General features: G+C 38.9%; 1 protein-coding gene across 1 annotated transcript in view; it reads left to right on the top strand.

The window, feature by feature from the left end:
* Positions 1 to 20,370, top strand: part of LOC124617353 (T-complex protein 1 subunit alpha) — a 75,113-nt gene that overhangs the window by 906 nt on the left and 53,837 nt on the right. The window contains exons 2-3 of the mRNA XM_047145257.1: positions 1,539 to 1,624; positions 6,481 to 6,609. Coding sequence (XP_047001213.1) covers positions 1,539 to 1,624; positions 6,481 to 6,609 — 215 coding nt within the window. The remainder of the gene's footprint in view (positions 1 to 1,538; positions 1,625 to 6,480; positions 6,610 to 20,370) is intronic.

Here is a 20,370-nt window from a genome sequence, read left to right as displayed (position 1 = left end):
TTGTCATTTGTAATGTAATACTGGAATTGGCCATAAGTATTAAAAAAAAACACCACCTTAGCTGCTAACACACTTCAATAATGATTTACATTGATATATGGATCATGTAACTAAATAACAAGCTAAACTGTTCAGATATACACATTTTTATTCTTCAGACCACCATACATTATGTGGTTAAGAGTACCCGCCTTGTGTACCACTGTCATATGTTTTTCATATTCCATTGCCAATTGTAAAATATTTCCATTTGTGAATGGTGTGTAGGAAGAATGACATTTGATAATCTTCCGTTATTTCATGACATGAAATGTTTTGCTTGACTCTTCTTGCAACAGGTCCCCTTGAAATTTCAACAATGAGACTTTCATAATTTGTGACACACTTCTTGTCGCATGAAGCTATGGACTTTGATGATCATATCTGTAATGTCCTCACCATAAACTTAATGAAGTGCATGTTTTCCACCTCTGTAAGAACTGTAGGTAGGGCATTTGTTGCTAGTTCTCACTTCATTAAGGTATTCTTTTAATTCTGGCGTAATTTTTTCTTTTTTCTGATGTGTGTGTTAGTAATGTTGACATTGCACATTTATTTCTGTCAGAAAGTTTCCTTTAACTGCAATAGTAGAACAACGTTAACACTTATTTGTAGTCGGAATGCTCATCTCATAGGGTACTTCTGTGTTACTGGTTGACAAGAGTCCTTTAACTGTGTTATTCTTTCGCTATGGTCACAGGTTCAAATCCTGCCTTGGGCATGGATGTGTGTGATGTCCTTAGGTTAGTTAGGTTTAAGTAGTTCTAAGTTCTAGGGGACTGATGACCTCAGAAGTTAAGTCTCATAGTGCTCAGAGCCATTTTTTGTGTTATTCTTTGTTAAAACATCTTATCTTGTATATGAGTATGGAACAATTTTGGAGGTTTCAGCCACATTCATTTGTTTTAATGAGTGTAAGGGCACCTGTGACCACGCCGTTGAATGCCCATTAGCTGCAGTCATCGTCCTACTTGGTTATGCTACCAAAAACTCACTTGAATGTAATAGTCTAAAAAATACAAATGTGTGAAACATTTGTGAAAACAAGAGTGTGTTTTTGCAGCAGAATAGCTATTTAGCGAGAGAGAAATTCAGTGCTATAAATCTTTTGGAGTTCTTATAAGAAGTTACAATTGAATGTGGAGGTTTTTGTGATATCATTGGTTGCTTGAAGGATATTACGTGGAAATTTACACCCTTTCACACACTGTTGAGAGAGTTACAAATTTTATATATTGCTTGCCTCGGTAGTGCTAACTTTAGATTGTTTAGATATTTTCTTGTCTTGTCAAAATTAATAACTTTTGCAGGAGCCAATTAGTAGGTACTATTTGTATACAATGCTACTAGTCCTTTTTCATTTGGTGCAGTCAGTTTTTGGGGCATTTTCATAGAAAAATAGTACATTGAGCGTGAGTCACTAATATTGATAATACTTTTCTGTTGCAAGTAATTATGACTATAAATTAACAACTTCTTGTGGTTCACACTTTTTTCAGTTATGGCTGCTTGTTCAATTGCAAACATTGTTAAGAGTTCCCTGGGACCAGTCGGTTTGGACAAGATGCTGGTGGATGACATAGGGGTATGTACCTGATAAAAGGAGACCTTTGCTTAATAAAGTTGCCCATATCTGCAGTTGCTTTCAGAGGGTTAGGGAGGAAATGTCTTCCGTGGATAAAACATACATTGCCCATTTCAAAATCATTTCAGTTCCTAACAATAAATATTGTAAATAAAGTGACTGTGGAAAATTTGGGGGTTTTGGGTGCCAACAAACCATACATATAAATGATAAACAGTGTAATTAATTAATAAAATCTATGGCTTAGAGAATTATATTTTACAAGTACGTAGAATTAAGTTGACACAAGATAAAATGATATGAATCAATGCAAGCCTATATATACATGGTATGCCACCTTAAAGTGTATGTAATGAGTGATTTTTAAAACTGACTTACATAATTGCAAATGGTATTCATAAACAGCTTAACACTGTATTTGCTTCAAATAAGCTTTGTTTCTAAAAATATGTAATATTTTTATTTCTGTAAATATTTCGTTTTCATCAAGCTTCAGTGAAATATGTAACAGTAAATTTGGCATCATAATTTTGTCTGCCCTTACTCAAATTACCTGTAACAATGCTGATTTTGCTGCAACAGGAAGTTAAGGAAGGTTGTTGGGAATGTTATTACAGTTATTGTGAATGTGAGGGAATGAAGGATAATTATAAAAAGATTGTAATACCTGTTACTCTAACTGAGAAAATTTAAAATAGCAGGATATCGCATTTTCGTGGTATTTGATGTAACAGGTGTTATATATTTTTTGTGCTGGGTGTTAAATTATTTTGTGTTGAGAATTACATAGCATACAGTACCAAGAAGTGGAACAGTGGCTTAAAAAAAAGTTGATCATGCACTAGTTAGGTCTGTACCTAGTAGAGTGGTAGAAGGACTTTGTGGTACAGTCACTGTAAAGAATCTTCTAAAGAAGCAGACTACTTCATGATACGTGAAAAACAAAGCCTGGGCCCATACATACAGAGATGGTGACTGGAACTGGTTTGCTATCAAAAGAGCAATGTGTGAAATTAGCAGGATATTGTGAAATGTTATTCACACAACCCAAAGAAATTCAGGTCACATGTAAAAGCTGTTAGTGGTATGAAAGTCAGTGTCCAGTCACTCGTGGATGAGAAAAAAGTGAAATTGAGGGTAGCAGAGCAAAATCAGAAATGCTTTACTCTATTTTCAAATGTTCGTTTGCAAAGAAAAACCCAGTAGAAGAGCACCAATTTAATCCTCGTACCACTGCAAATATGAGTGAAATAAGTCGGTGTTAATAGCATTGAGAAACAGTTGAAATTGTTACAATTGAAGCTCCAGGGCCCCAAGAGATTACCTATCGCATTCTGCACAGAATTTGCAGCTGATGTAGCACCCCTGTTAACTACTATCTGTCGTAGATTCCTCATATGAAAATGCATGCCTTGTACTGGGAAGAAAGTCATAGTGATAAAAGTGATCAACTAAACTGCCATCCAACATCCTGGATATAGATTTGTTGTAAAATCTTAAAGGACCCACTTGAGTGCAAGGTCCCAAGTTCAATCTTCTGTAAGGTCCATTGGTGCACTGCATTAACAATTGACAGGAAAAATATTAGCTGCTAATTTTTCACCATGTGCATCAGGGGCTTGACAGAAAATGAATGTCTGGGAGGTGCAGAGATCTACCTTCTACAGAACGTATGTATTACTTGTCACAGAATGGACGTTGTTGATATTCAAGATATGTTCAAAACAAACCATTAACTTGAACACTGAATGAAAAATGGTGTGCCACAGTGATCCGAAAGGTTCACACATCAAGATTAAAGGCAAACCCCTTCGTAGTTGCAAACCATGCAGGCCTTCAGCTAGTTATCCACTCTTAAAGAATGCATATAGAATCATGTTGGTGTAAAGGGGTGATGAGAACTAATGGAATGTGACGGCATGTGTGGAGCTTATTGTGAAACTACTATCCTTCAAGGCATAGCTGCAGACAGTGCGATAATGTTTTATGTACGTGACACCCAGAGGCTGAATTTGTCCAGTGGTTCCAGGTGATATGGATTGTAATGTTACATTTTTTAGGAGGGATTATTTGTGCTAAAGGAGTAATATTTTTATAAGCAGATCAGGAATCGAGCAAAAGCAAGTTATTTTGACCAGCTATTGGCCAAAAGCAGTGTTTGTACCTTAGTTATAGTTCTTTTGCCCATTTCCCCACACTTGCTTGCTTTGATATAGACATTCTCTACTGTCCTCAAGCTCGCACACACGAGAAAGAATCATACGGTGCAGAGCATGTCCAATTTCTCACAGCACAATAAATAACTTTCCAACCAATTTACCGTCCAGGTTAGCAGTCGGCCCAGTTGTTAAGAATGCGTAAAAGCATTGGCATTAGGTATCTTGACCCAGCTCTCTTTGTAAATCTGATTTTCAGGATTCCTTTCAAATACATTTTCTTATCAAATGCCAATTGGATGGAGTTGAAAACAAATTCCTTACTGTATGATGGGATACATTTATCTCATCTACAAATTTTTGGTGCAATTACGCAATTTGATATGCTTCATGCTTTGTTTGAAATTTCGCCATCTTACATTTTCCAATTCTGTAGCACTATTTGAAGTTGTGCAACCATCCACTGCTGCCTTTGAAATCACTATAATCTATGTCACACTGATATGCATAACTTAATAGGTCACTATCATGCACATCCTATTAATTGTATCAAGCATCCTTGAAACTTGCAAACACCAGTTGTTGCAACAAGTGCACCTTGTCTGTCCTTAAATATCTGTAGTTTTTCTTTTGCACTACATGGTCATATTGCTGCGAACTTGTTCGGAATCTATTCGTAATTGTTTTTTTTTACAATGCTGCAGTTGATCTTCCATGTACATAATCATGTTTAATACCTGCTTCTAGAAAATGTTCGTCCTTCACTACGTTTAATTGGAGATGGAATTTGTGGCTCCCTGCCTGACGAGGATGATCAAGTACATTGTTTGATGCCTGTTTCAATATGACTTTCACTTGTTAGGTGCGTGTCATTGTCGTTGTACTCCTCATGTCCATGTCTGCACAGTTGAGCCTGTATGACACCACTCATTCTGCTGTTTTATGTAGCAGAAACACTGATATTTCATCTGGTACTTCTTTCTCACTCCGTGAAGTTCCTTGGGTACTTTTCTGACAAAATGTCAATTTTGGCAGCCATTGTTACAGGTATAATGCAATGTTCGCTTTGTTTATAGTGCCATTGCACAGCTGTAGCACTGTTATGAGTTGCTCGTTGACTAAGCAGTTCAACTACACTTTGTAGCTTTGTGTTGTGCTTACCATTTGAGAGCTCCAGGTGTGCCTCCTGTGAGGTGACGAGCGAGTTGCGGCACCCTGGAAATATTCTAAGTTCAGAGTTGGCGGCCACACCAAGCCCATTAGCATCGGTCCATCGAGCACGTGGCTGGGAATTCCTTGGTGACGCCGTGTGCTGGGAGGACCAAAGATGTCGGACTTTGTGAAACCTTAATGGCAGACATTTCACAGTTCGTATAGAAATTAATAGTTGCCAGATGAATCATGATACCTCAAAAAGAAACATGTATATTACTATTATTTCCACGACGATTCTGATGGTGTAATCAGATTTTCAATGTATTTATTAGTTTAAAGTTTAGTATCTGACAATAAATTATACAAGTAATAAGAATTCTAGATAGGGCATTTGTTGCTAGTTCTCACTTCATTACGGTATTCTTTTAATTCTGGCGTAATTTTTCCTTTTTGTCTGATGTATGTGTTAATAATGTTGACATTGCACATTTATTTCTGTCAGAAAGTTTTCTTTAACTTCAGTAGTTGAACAACGTTAACGCTTATTTGTAGTCAGAATGCTCATCTCATAGGGTACTTCTGTGTTACTGGTTGACAAGAGTCCTTTAACTGTGTTATTCTTTCGCTATGGTCACAGGTTCAAATCCTGCCTCGGGCATGGATGTGTGTGATGTCCTTAGGTTAGTTAGGTTTAAGTAGTTCTAAGTTCTAGGGGACTGATGACCTCAGAAGTTAAGTCCCATAGTGCTCAGAGCAATTTTTTTTTTTTTTTATTCTTTGTTAAAACATCTTATCTTGTATATGAGTATGGAACAAATTTTGGAGGTTCCAGCCACATTCATTTGTTTTGATAAGTGTAAGGGCACCTGTGACCACGCCGTTGAATGCCCATTAGCTCCAGCCATCATCATTATTTTGAATATTGTAGGTAAAAACTTATTCTATGAAAATCATTTTTGTATTTATTAGTGTATCACTGGTAGACACATAGTGATTACTACCGGCACACTTAATTCAAGCACTTGAAGAAAAAGTACAGGATGTTTGGTTTGATCTGATGTGAAATGTGAATGGAATGGGCAAAAAATTCCAATAACTGGCACAATGGGACACACCCTGTACCATGCACTTCAGTGGTTTGCAGAGTATAGATGTTTATGTAGAATTAGTGCTATTATAATCACGGACTGGTACTATGATTTTTATATCATCTGTTTCCACCATAATATAACAAGAAATTCTCCATGTGAAAATCCCCATGTTACATCTTAAAAAAGAAGATAAATGAAAATGTGGATCAAATAGGAAAAACTTTGTGGTGGACATTGGACATTTCATTTCTGAATATTAAGTAAAATGCTGGAAAGAAGAAATTTATAATGGGAGTGCTTTACATTCTACATCTTTCCCCTGTGTGTAAAGCATAACTGTAGGATTTTAAACTTAATTTGTTTGTTAACATTGATGATTCTGTTATTTATTAGAAGGAGTGTACAGAAGATAAATTTTTATAATGTCTACACCATTAGAAATGTTTGTTGATAGGACGTCACTGTTACAAATGATGGTGCAACAATATTACGTCTGCTTGAAGTGGAACATCCTGCAGCACGTGTGCTAGTGGAACTTGCACAGCTGCAAGATGACGAAGTGGGAGATGGTACGACGTCTGTGGTAAGTTCCTGTTTTTCCAGTATTTACATGCTTTTGCACATTTATGAAAACATGCAGACTCGTATACGTGTTTGAAACACATTGTTATGAAGTTGCTCTTTTCTTCAGCCATTGAAACTATATAATTAGTTGAAAAATGCAAGTTGACACTAGTAATGAGAATGGCCACTGTTGTGAACTACAAATACAAAATTACTCAGTGCAAGTGTCCAATAGTGTATGCTTATGTTTTTCTTAGTAATTTTATTTATCCTTGTGTCTTTCCTGTGACTTCCCTAAAGCATTTTTTTTTATATAAAGAATAAACCCCAAGTGAATAAAAATTCTCAGCAGCAGATGTTTACCTGTGTCAGCCTCAAAGACAAAAGGGCTGGTGTGGTCTTTTACTGTTGCTCAAAAAATGACAACCTGCAGAAAATGTTCATGTTGTAGGTGATTGTTGTATTTTATCATCGAGCTGCTGCTAAGTATGTATTAGTGGCGAAGATGCTGTTATAGAGATATTGTTTTTGGTAGTACTGATAGCCACCAATATCCCACTTCAGACAAACTGAGGACCATTAGTTCGATTACGGCAAACATAGCAAGAGTTTGAGGTTAAAGCTCAAACAGATGTAAATAACACCTGAGGTAAAAGCATAGCAAGTAAGTTAATAAAGTGTGCCAAGACTCCTCATTTATTGGTACCATTGAATTATGTTTTAAGAATTGATGGTTGCACCTTCAATACAAAAGGGATAAAGTGGAAAAACTGAAAGATCTAATGAGATTCAAGAGCCCACAGTAAGGGCTATGCATGAAGCATTACCAATCATATCCTAGCGAATGATCTATCAGCAAATCCTAAGGAGTTCTGGCTCTATGTAATGTCTGTGAATGGATTCAAACTTACTATATGTCTCTTCCGGAGTGAGTATGGTATTCAAACTGGGTACAACACATAAGAAACGCAGACATCAACACTAGAATAACAAAGTTTCTAACATAGATAAAAGAGCAGAAAGGGGTCATTTTATTTGCTAATCCCTGCCATTTAGTGTGTTACGGCAGTAATTATTTACCTCTATAATTAATAAATTACTTAATATAATAGAAGGAAACATTCCACGTGGGAAAAATTATATATAAAAACAAAGATGAGGTGACTTACCGAACGAAAGCGCTGGCAGGTCGATAGACACACAAACAAACACAAACATACACACAAAATTCAAGCTTTCGCAACAAACTGTTGCCTCATCAGGAAAGAGGAAAGGAGAGGGGAAGACGAAAGGAAGTGGGTTTTAAGGGAGAGGGTAAGGAGTCATTCCAATCCCGGGAGCGGAAAGACTTACCTTAGGGGGGAAAAAAGGACAGGTATACACTCGCACACACGCACATATCCATCCACACATACAGACACAAGCAGACATATTTAAAGACCTAGCTTTAAATATGTCTGCTTGTGTCTGTATGTGTGGATGGATATGTGCGTGTGTATACCTGTCCTTTTTTCCCTCTAAGGTAAGTCTTTCCGCTCCCGGGATTGGAATGACTCCTTACCCTCTCCCTTAAAACCCACTTCCTTTCGTCTTCCCCTCTCCTTCCCTCTTTCCTGATGAGGCAACAGTTTGTTGCGAAAGCTTGAATTTTGTGTGTATGTTTGTGTTTGTTTGTGTGTCTATCGACCTGCCAGCACTTTCGTTCGGTAAGTCACCTCATCTTTGTTTTTATATATAATAAATTACTTACATTTTTCAACAACAAAAATGTTGCTGGTTTATCATTGCTTGTGCCAAAAAGTTTCCTAAACTGTAGACTTACATATAACACCAATTTCTAGAAACTTCTAGACACATTTAGTATACAAGGTGGCCAAAAACAGCACTTGTAAGCATGTTGCACAGTAGATTGTGCTGAGAAATAACTGTTAAAGAAAAAATTTGACACATTGCACCGTTTTTGAGTTCATTAGCATTGAAGTCAAGTCAGGCCATTGTGTGCACAGATTCAAGCAGCTCACCAGACATAATCAGTCAGTTATTTCCATAGTGTAGATGATAGCACATGAGATTGCTCAGCTTTTGCCTCGGATTCACTCCTTACCACCATCCCATGTTCAATTTTTGTATTGCTCTCTTTCGGTTTTAGGAAACTGAGCAAAGAATACGTTTGGTGACACCATCTGTGGTGAGTCACTTTAATTTGCATCTGCAATGGCCTGTTAGCTAGCTTCAGTCCTAATTAGGAAATTGCAAAGTATCAGAATTTTTTTTATTAACAATTATTTCTCAGCAGAGTCTAAGCTGCAATACACTTACAAGCTTTTGAGGCTGTTTCTGACCACCCTGTATGTGTTCCACGCGTGGCTTTGTTGTAGTTTTTGCTGAAGTCTTTGGGCTCTGCTAGATGTACTTAGGACAGGTGATCTCTGTTTTAAATCCACATTTTTACACATGGCTTTGTGGCACTTTATACAGTTATTGCTGGTCATGTTGCTTTTGCAGAGGCTGATTTGGCACTTTTTCAGTGTTCTAGATGATTTTTGTTCCTTATCCCCTATTTTTGTTTTTCTGCTTGTTGCTCTTTCTGTTCCCTTGAGTTCATTTGCCAGCTGAATTATAACCTTCTTCTGTTCCATTTTCTTGTTCATTGTGTTTTGTAGATGATAAATGCATTTACTGTTGCAATATTAGAGATGTAGAAGACTGCATCGGCCATCTCCTACATGCAACCTTTGTAGCATATTTACGGCTAATTTGATCAACCATGTCCACCCCAAATTTTTTTGCACTGTAGAATATTATGGTTTTAGGTTTCTCCTTTCCTTCTTTATTGCTACTTGGGCATGCCATGTATTTGGAAAGATGACATTCTTCTTACCTTGATATACAGTCACGGTGAAGTTTGTGTTGCCAGCTTGACACAGGACGGTGGTGGAGTGTATTTCAGCATTTGGTTTGGTTATCTCATAAGGGATTTCATAATAGATTGTTCATTATACTGACTAATGAAGTTTTTATTTCTTTGAGCTTCTGAGCAAGAAGATGCAAAGTTGCCTGTTATCACGTTTTTTCCTTGAGTTAGAAAAGGCTCCATAATATGCGGAATGACGTACTCTGAGTGGTTGCTTCTCTCTATGCATGTTCAGTTTTCCAAGGTATGGGAAAGTGTTACACATGTATTGTGTTGCTACATCAGCAGCAATCCAGAATGTGAGACACTGTTGGACATGAAATGACTGAACGTGCTTGTTGTTATGCTGGGTAACAGTTGCTTGTCTGTGGTTGTGTTTTCTCCAGGACCATAAGAACAAATACAGTTTTCCGTGAACTTTCCCCAAATTACGGATGCAAGAGCAAATTTCTTGGCTGGCAGGCATTCAGCTCAGGTTAATTTTTCACCGAAACAGAAATCTGGTGAAAAGCTCCTAAAATCTGTCCCTCAGCATGGCATCCCTGATGAAAGTAATCCCCCAAGAATGCGACCAAAGATCTGTAGGAATATCATTTGTGAAAATGACACCCGAGCATGTGTGATAGCTATAAATTTTTCCAGTTAAAGTGACATGTCCAGTAATTTTTTAAAATAATTTTTGAGCTTTTCATTCTGTCTTCATGAGAGATAGCATTGCTTCATCAAAACTACGACAGAAAGCACTGATGCAGAATTGTCTATTAGTTGACAAGCATAAGCAATGGGACCTCGCCACTCCTTTAGAACCTTTGCAAGTGATGTTTTTCCATAAGCTGGAAATATTCGCAGTCTCCCATTTGGTTTCATCCCTAGTGACCATATTAACTAAGCTGAAAGTTGTCCAGAGCCCCAAAAAGTCTAGTTGTATGCTCTCTCTCATGAACAGGATATTTCTAGAACTTCTGTTCAGAGAATTTTACTTAAGGCCAAATTCAAACAATGTATACCTCATCGCATATATGGGCTATTGTAAGGTGTCCCAGGTTGTCTGATGAAATGTAATAACAAAGCTGGAAAAAAATTGAAAAAGAATGTTATAAATAACCCTATAGCTTCACTTATTTCAGAATTCCAGTTGTTTTTGTTTTATGTTCAGTATATCATCGTAAAAGGGAAAAAAGTTGAAAAAGTAATATGATTTAATGAATGAAGTAAAAAAAACAAAAAAAAAGAGAGATGAATAAGATAAGACACAATCATCAGGTGCTTCTGATGCACAATATAGTACATTAAGAGCACATATAGTGACAGTTATAAGGTGTGTCGCTGTATAATGTGGCAGTCATATCACTGCTCTATGGACCATGTGTGAAGACTTGAATCAGTATCAGTGCTGAAAAAACACGGAAAGTTGACACATCAAGGGTCTCTTATTGCAAAAAGCCCTGGTGATTGGGGGAAAAGTGAAAGTCATTTGTGATTAAAGAAAGTGTAAAAGAATGAATGCACAGGATGACATGTTATTATTCTAAATATCAGTCCATTGCAGGACCCTAAACAATATTCAAAGCTCAGACATTTACATTACTGGAGGGCTAAAAGTTTTTCATGAGAACTCAGCATGGATTGACGGGGACCCATTCTTAACAAGCACTGTTATTGCATTTCCTCCAATACACAATGCTTTGCAAATAAAAGATGTAGGTGAACAAATAGATTTCTTCCTGTTGGCTTGAAGAATTTTTGGGTGATAGAAACCAGTTTGTTATACAGAAATTGAATGTTACATAGGGAATAATGCAATGTATAGTGTGTTATGCAGGAAATGTTAAAGGACAACTAATGTTCGTGATAAAGATAATTTTGTCGTCATACAGGATCAGCACCATTTTATTTGCTTATGATACTGTTGCTCGCAGGAAAGTGCAGAAGTACTTTGTGTTTCCACTTAGCATACTAAAAGTTAGCTCTCTCTAAACACAAATGAATGCAAGATAATGAGCATAACAGAAGGAACCAGATAATATATCTTTTGAAATTAGTAGAAAGCTTTGGGTATCTTGTCACATCATTTAAGTATTTATTGGGTACAGTATGGAGAAGTAGTAGGGAAGGTGGATGGTAGTTTGATTTGTTGGGAGGATTCTGGAGAAAAGGAGATGTACCTGTAAAGGCAGTCAAATCAAAATCGATACTCAGGTGAGATCTTGATTATTGCTCAGATTTTCAGATCCATAACAAATAAGCTTGAAAGCAGACAGTGGCCACGTTTGGAGATCGGTGATTAGGGTTGTGACAAATTGGTGCAGCTTGTATGAAAGTTTAAAAGAGATTTTCAGTGAATAAGTGGGAAACTTGGGAAGCTGACAATGTTTTCCCCAAACCTGTTGGGTAAATGTAGAGAATTGGCGTTTGAGGAAAACTTCACAACAATTATGCTATCGTAGGGCACTTTGCATGAGTGTCATGTGAATAAGAATGATCAGGGAACATACCAGAGCGTATATAGTTATTCCTCATTTGCAAATGGAGTCGGAAGGAGTAATTGCCATATTTACCCAAGTGTAAAACCCCCTCACTCTTTTTTTAAAAAGAGGCTCCTTGGTTAAATTTTATTTTTAACATAATCTGACTAATCAAAACAACAAACTGATTTATTGATATAAATTATATCATTAAAAAGTTAACATTACACTTATTTTAAACTTGCACCATTTATTGACTGTCTACTTTTGATGATAAGAGAGATATCAATATTTTTAATACTAATAATCTTCCTCAGTGGTATCACTATCTTCATATGTAAGCCTGCTGACGTTTCTTCCTTTCTGACACTCGTCCATCTTCTGAGGCATCCGTAGCATTAGACATGAAGCAGTTGCTGAATCATTTAATAATACATTCACTTGAGATTGTGCCCAATAAGGATCCATTAGCCCAGCATGAGTACTGAAGTTTTCTTTAATGCATATTCCGCCTCCTCCCCTGGAGTGGGGGCAGTCTCCTAGAAGAAGCAACTCACTGTTGCAGGTAAGCCTTAAAGGTCTGTTCATAAGAGCATCCATTATTTGAAGTTGTGAGCTCATATTACCAGGAATTATTAGTCTGTGTTGTTGTTTGCTGTCAGATTTTTAGCTTCCTTGGGAAGATGTCTCTTCATAGTTCAGCACCAACATTTACCTTACTCGAGCTGGTGCCCTCTGTATAAAGTATACCATCCACAAATAACGTTGTCTTGCACTGTTAAATTGTTTTACAATTGTAAGCGCATACCTATTCCTTCATTATAGCTTCAGCTAAAACAGTGATAAGTTGTGCTGTCATACGTGTAAGTGAACAGTAGTAGTATCCAATCAACAATGAGAATTCAGAAAAAATTTACAATCTATGCAAGAAAATCACCCAGATTTCAGGCTAGCAGCACAATCCCACAATGAGGCAGTTGTTCACAAGATGATCGAGAATCAAATAAGTGGTTGGCCGGGATCTGAAGCAACCATGCTTTTTTAATGCTTGGAGTGGGTAATTACTGTGGGTTAACACCTGTACAGGGCAGCAGAGTGATACTACACTCCTGGAAATGGAAAAAAGAACACATTGACACCGGTGTGTCAGACCCACCATACTTGCTCCGGACACTGCGAGAGGGCTGTACAAGCAATGATCACACGCACGGCACAGCGGACACACCAGGAACCGCGGTGTTGGCTGTCGAATGGCGCTAGCTGCGCAGCATTTGTGCACCGCCGCCGTCAGTGTCAGCGAGTTTGCCGTGGCATACGGAGCTCCATCGCAGTCTTTAACACTGGTAGCATGCCGCGACAGCGTGGACGTGAACCGTATGTGCAGTTGACGGACTTTGAGCGAGGGCGTATAGTGGGCATGCAGGTGGCCGGGTGGACGTACCGCCGAATTGCTCAACACGTGGGGCGTGAGGTCTCCACAGTACATCGATGTTGTCGCCAGTGGTCGGCGGAAGGTGCACATGCCCGTCGACCTGGGACCGGACCGCGGCGACGCACGGATGCACGCCAAGACCGTAGGATCCTACGCAGTGCCGTAGGGGACTGCACCGCCACTTCCCAGCAAATTAGGGACACTGTTGCTCCTGGGGTATCGGCGAGGACCATTCGCAACCGTCTCCATGAAGCTGGGCTACGGTCCCGCACACCGTTAGGCCGTCTTCCGCTCACGCCCCAACATCAAGCGGCCCGCCTCCAGTGGTGTCGCGACAGGCGTGAATGGAGGGACGAATGGAGACGTGTCGTCTTCAGCGATGAGAGTCGCTTCTGCCTTGGTGCCAATGATGGTCGTATGTGTGTTTGGCGCCGTGCAGGTGAGCGCCACAATCAGGACTGCTTACGACCGAGGCACACAGGGCCAACACCCGGCATCATGGTGTGGGGAGCGATCTCCTACACTGGCCGTACACCACTGGTGATCGTCGAGGGGACACTGAATAGTGCACGGTACATCCAAACCGTCATCGAACCCATCGTTCTACCATTCCTAGACCGGCAAGGGAACTTGCTGTTCCAACAGGACAATGCACGTCCGCATGTATCCCGTGCCACCCAACGTGCTCTAGAAGGTGTAAGCCAACTACCCTGGCCAGCAAGATCTCCGGATCTGTCCCCCATTGAGCATGTTTGGGACTGGATGAAGCGTCGTCTCACGCGGTCTGCACGTCCAGCACGAACGCTGGTCCAACTGAGGCGCCAGGTGGAAATGGCATGGCAAGCCGTTCCACAGGACTACATCCAGCATCTCTACGATCGTCTCCATGGGAGAATAGCAGCCTGCATTGCTGCGAAAGGTGTATATACACTGTACTAGTGCCGACATTGTGCATGCTCTGTTGCCTGTGTCTATGTGCCTGTGGTTCTGTCAGTGTGATCATGTGATGTATCTGACCCCAGGAATGTGTCAATAAAGTTTCCCCTTCCTGGGACAATGAATTCACGGTGTTCTTATTTCAATTTCCAGGAGTGTATGTATGTTTGTTTTATTACTATTTAATTAAACAGAGATATAGCTTCCATAATGTAAGTTTATTTTATTGTTGCTTAATCAAACGAAGGTTAAACTGTGATCTTGCTTATACATCTTTACGTTTGTAACATAAAGACAGTTACTATTTACATCCATCCAAAATACACTGCACCTGCTTGAGGGTTAAACAAAGAGCCTGGTATTCTGTTCCAAACAACCTTCAACCAGCTGCTTCTGGTCATTTGTCATCCGCCCATTTTCTTGGCATCTAAAGATGAGCCCTCCAGGCAAATCTCCTTTTGGTGTAATTTTTCTGCCAGCTCACCCACCAGTACTGTTATACTAGCATTTTAATCGCGATGTTGTTACGGGATCATTTTTAATGCCCTTCACATAAACAGTAACATTTGATGGCATAAAATAAACAGGTGTCTGATCAGCTTTGCCTGTATGATCTAGCAAATAGCTGCTGAAACGCAAGTAGTCGCTGATATTCGAATAGTCTTTATCGTATGCTGTGGGTAGTCTTCAAGATGGTGTGTATCTCGCGCATCAGCCAGTGCTTGCTTTGAATTCTGCAACACATGCAGTTGGAAAATTCTTCATCTCCAGTGCCTTCATTCGTATAATTTCTTGCTTAATTGGGGAGCCTTCATTGTGCTTGTCTTGGATGTACTGAACAACCAGGTACTCAACATCATGAAACCTTCCCTGCTTTGGACTCCTGGAAATTAGTTGCATAGAACTGGCATTCTTTGATTAATTCTTCATGTGATACAACTTAAAAACGTTTACTTCAGTGATATCAAATTTTCATCCTGCTGCACAGTTGTTTGTGTCATCTGCTTAATTACTCTCCGGTAATTTAAAATTAGTGTCATATTGCCCACTCGAACAAACTTGGAACTGCAAACTTGTAGATCCATGTTTCTCAACTGAGTCACAGCTGTTATTTGCATCCATCATTGATTGCTAAAGTTTACAGTTCTTACAGCACTGACAATATAAGCATAGTGAATGACAATGATATGGTGTGTCTACTCCCTGCAGCTAAATCAGTAGAAATCAAACAACTTCTGATTAACTCTGTGGCCAACCTTCAGAATCAACAATGCTGTAGAGCCGTTGCTCCTTTAATGGCCCCACACAAGTGATGGAAAACAACATATTCATACATAAAGAGCCTTGTATTTTTTTTACAAGGAGGAATATAAATGCCGTTGTTGCTCATGAGCTGCGCTATTATGTTCCTGCCTAGCCACAGTTTAAGGCATTGCTTATTGCTTTGCCTTTTATAATAACGTTTGTATATTAATTTGAGATGTTTTCATTTGTGTGACTCAGTGGTCCATAGTTGCTATGTAAATGTTAAAGGTGTTTTAAATGTGTCTTGGCAACAGGCGAAAATAACATGTCACCACAAGCATTTAGTTTTACTGAAATCATCAGCAGTGTCTGTAATGAAAGATATTTACAATGTCACTTGCTTTCTTGATCGAAAAACAGTTACAAAAGATGTTGATTTTACTTATAGTATTTTATGCCCAGTTTTCGCTCGCATCAAGAAACACCATCTGTTTGCACATTCTTGAGGTATTCCTTTGTTTTGCACTGTTTATTCCTTCTTACTTTCATATTATTTTGTGACGCCGCATAGTGTTGTGTTTAACATCACTGTGAAGTAATGTTGGTTAAGTTGGAATCAATAGTCGCAAATGAAGGAATCATAGAAGAAATAGAAGACAGCATTTCCTGATGTAAGCAAAGATTGGACGTAAAGTACCATAAGTAAAATCAGCATCTTTTGTAGTGAACTGTTTTTTTTTTATTTAGAAAGCAAGCCATACTGTAAATATGTTTACAGAACACTGATGTTTTATTTCAATAAAATAAAACCCATTTGGTGACAAAATATGCATTTTCTTGTAGTTGCAGTGACAGATTCAAAATACCTTTAACATGAGACATTAACCATACTTATTTTATTTGCACTGCAAATCCTCAAGGACAGCCATTGATAACTTTTTTATAGACAAATGAAAGGAACAAAATCATTTCATAAAACCTGTAATAAATGGACTATCAGATCATGACATGCAGCTCCTTGTTTTAGATGTAAATTGTAAGCAGATTATCAAGACTGCTAAATCTGAGTACAGGAGAGTAGTCAGTCAAACAAAAATTGAGTGTTTTAGAAAACTGCTCAAAGATATGAACTGGAAAGATGTTTATAGTGCTCATGACATGAATGAAAAATATAACGCATTCATGAATAATGTCAGTACCATGTTTGAAAACTGTTTTCCTCTAAAAGTTACTCAAATTAAACTGAAGTCTATAATAAATCCATGGATCACACAAGGAATAAAGATTTCCTGTAAGACAAAAAGGAAAATGTATCTGTCGACCAAGAAGAGCTCCAATGCTGATGATTTAGCTAAATACTGTAAAATTCTGTAAAATATTAAAAATACTGTAAAATGTTAATAAAAAGTAATTCAGACATCTAAGCAAATGCACTACGAGAAGATAGCAATGTCAGAGAACAAAATAAAAACAATATGGGATATAGTGAAAGAGGAGACTGGTAGAACCAGAAAGGAACAGGAGCAAGTAGCACTAAGGGTAGATGACACATTAGTAACCGATGGGCATAGTGTGGCAAATCTATTTAACAAGTACTTTATATCCATTATTGATAGAATGGGATTGTCAGGATCAGTAAATAATGCCCTTGAATATCTGAAACTAGCGTTTACAAATAGCTTCAGGTACATGAATGTGTCACTCACTTAATAATCATCATCATCATCATCATCATCCTCATCATTTAAGACTGATTATGCCTTTCAGCATTCAGTCTGAAGCATAGTCCCCCTTATAAAATTCCTCCATGATCCCCTATTCAGTGCTAACATTGGTGCCTCTTCTGATGTTAAGCCTATTACTTCAAAATCATTCTTAACCGAATCCAGGTACCTTCTCCTTGGTCTGCCCCGACTCCTCCTACCCTCTACTGCTGAACCCATGAGTCTCTTGGGTAACCTTGCTTCTCCCATTCGTGTAACATGACCCCACCATCTAAGCCTGTTCGTCCTGACTGCTACATCTATAGAGTTCATTCCCAGTTTTTCTTTGATTTCCTCATTGTGGACACCCTCCTGCTATTGTTCTCATCTACTAGTACCTGCAATCATCCTAGCTACTTTCATATCCGTAACCTCAACCTTGTTGATAAGGTAACCTGAATCCACCCAGCTTTCGCTCCTCTAGAACAAAGTTGGTAGAAAGATTGAACGGTGCACAGATAACTTAGTCTTGGTACTGACTTCCTTCTTGCAGAAGAGTAGATCGTAGCTGGGCACTCACTGCATTAGCTTTGCTACACCTCGCTTCCAGTTCTTCCACTATGCTGCCATCCTGTGAGAATATGCATCCTAAGTACTTGAAACAATCCACCTGTTCTAACTTTGTTCCTCCTATTTGGCACTCAATCCGTTTATATTTCTTTCCCACTGACATTACTTTCATTTTGGACCTGCTAATCTTCATACCATAGTCCTTACATTTCTGATCTAGCTCTGAAATATTACTTTGCAAACTTTCAATCGAATCTTCCATCACAACTAAGTCATCTGCATATGTGAGACTGCTTATTTTGTGTTCACATATCTTAATACCACCAAGCCAGTCTATTGTTTTCAACATATGATCCATAAATAATATGAACAACGGTGGAGACAGGTTGCAGCCTTGTCTTACCCCTGAAACTACTCTGAACCACGAACTCAATTTACTGTCACCTCTAACTGCTGCCTGACTATCCGTGTAAAGACCTTTAATTGCTTGCAAAAGTTTGCCTCCTATTCCATAATCTCCTAGAACAGACAATAACTTTCTCCTAGGAACCCGGTCATATGCCTTTTCTAGATCTATAAAGCATAGATACAATTCCCTGTTCCACTCGTAACACTTCTCCATTATTTGCCGTAAGCTAAAGATCTGGTCCTGACAACCTCTAAGAGGCCTAAACCCACACTGATTTTCATCCAACTTGTCCTCAACTAATACTCGCACTTTCCTTTCAACAATACCTGAAAAGATTTTACCCACAACGCTGATTAAAGAGATACCTCTATAGTTGTTACAATCTTTTCTGTTTCCATGTTTAAAGATTGGTGTGATTACTACTTTTGTCCAGTCTGATGGAACCTGTCCCGATTCCCATGCCATTTCGATTATCCTGTGTAGCCATTTAAGACCTGACATTCCACTGTATTTGATGAGTTCCGACTTAATTTCATCCACCCCAGCTGCTTTATAGCACTGCAATCTATTGACCATTTTCTCCACTTCCTGAAATGTGATCCTCTTTCCATCATCATTCCTATCCCATTGTACATCGAAATCTGAAACATTGTATTTTCACCTACATTGAGCAACTCTTCAAAATATTCCCTCCATCTGCCCAAGGAATCCACAGGATTCACCAGCAGTTTTCCTGACCTGTCCAACATACTTGTCATTTCCTTCTTACCTCCCTTTCGAAGACTGCTAATTACACTCCAGAATGGTTTTCCAGCAGCTTGACCCAAAGTCTCCAACCTGTTTCCAAAGTCTCCCCAAGATTTCTTCTTGGATGCTGCAATTATCTGTTTGGCTTTGTTTCTTTCTTCAACATAACTTTCTCTGTCTACCCGAGTTCTAGTATGTAGCCATTTTTGATATGCCTTCTTTTTCCTTTTACAGGCTGCCTTGACTGTTTCATTCCACCAAGCTGTTTGCTTCATCCTACCTTTACACACTACTGTTCCAAGACATTTTTTAGCCACTTCTAGTACTGTGTCCCTGTACCTTGTCCATTTCTTTTCCATTGACTGTAATTGACTACATTCAACTAACTGGTACCTTTCTGAGATCACTGTTGTGTACTTGTGCCTGATTTCCTTATCCTGAAGTTTCTCCACTCTTATCCTCCTACATATGGCCTTGACCTCCTGCACTTTCGGCCTCACAATACCAGTTTCACTGCAGATTAAATAGTGATCAGTGTCAGAATACCCTGAATACACGTGTGTCCCTCACAGCCTTCCTGAATTCCTGATCTTGTTGTTATATAGTCAATGACAGATCTGGTTCCCCTGCCTTCCCAAGTATACCGGTGAATGTTCTTATGTTTAAAAAAGGAGTTTGTGATTACTAAGGCCGTACTGACACAGAAATCCAAGAGTTGTTTCCCGTTCCTGTTGGCATCCATATCCTCTCCAAATTTACCCATAACCTTTTCATACCCTTCTGTTCGATTTCCAATCCTGGCATTAAAATCACCCATGAGCAGAACACTGTCCTTGTCCTTTACTTTAACAACTACATCACTGAGTGCGTCACAAAAACTATCCATCTTATCTTGATCTGTCCCTTCACAATGCGAATGTACCGACACAATCCTAATTTTCTTGCTAGACGCTGTCAAATCTATCCACATCAGTTGTTCGTTTACATACCTTATTGCAACTACGCTGGGTTCCATTTCTTTCCTGATGTAAAGCCCTACACCTCATTGTGCTATTCCTGCTTTGACTCCTGACAGGTATTCTCCCACTTCCTCTTCTTTCTCACCCCTTACCCGAATGTCACTAACAGCTGAAACGTCCAGCCCCATCTTACTTGCAGCCTCTGCCAGCTCTACCTTCTTCCCAGAGTAGCCCCCATTGATATTAATAGCTCCCCATCTCATTACCATTTGTTTGCCACGTCGTATCATAGGAGTCCCTGGTTTGTCAGTTAGAGGTGGGACTCCGTCACCTCCAAAGGTCCGAGGCATTTTGCTCTGATTGTTGCCAGCATCATATTTAAAGTCACTCAGTTCACCAA

The sequence above is a fragment of the Schistocerca americana genome, chromosome 1, assembly GCF_021461395.2.
Source record: "Schistocerca americana isolate TAMUIC-IGC-003095 chromosome 1, iqSchAmer2.1, whole genome shotgun sequence".
Taxonomy (NCBI): Eukaryota; Metazoa; Arthropoda; class Insecta; order Orthoptera; family Acrididae; genus Schistocerca; species Schistocerca americana.
The sequence above is the reverse complement of the archived record's forward strand: the minus strand, read 5'-3'. Positions and strand labels throughout refer to the sequence as shown.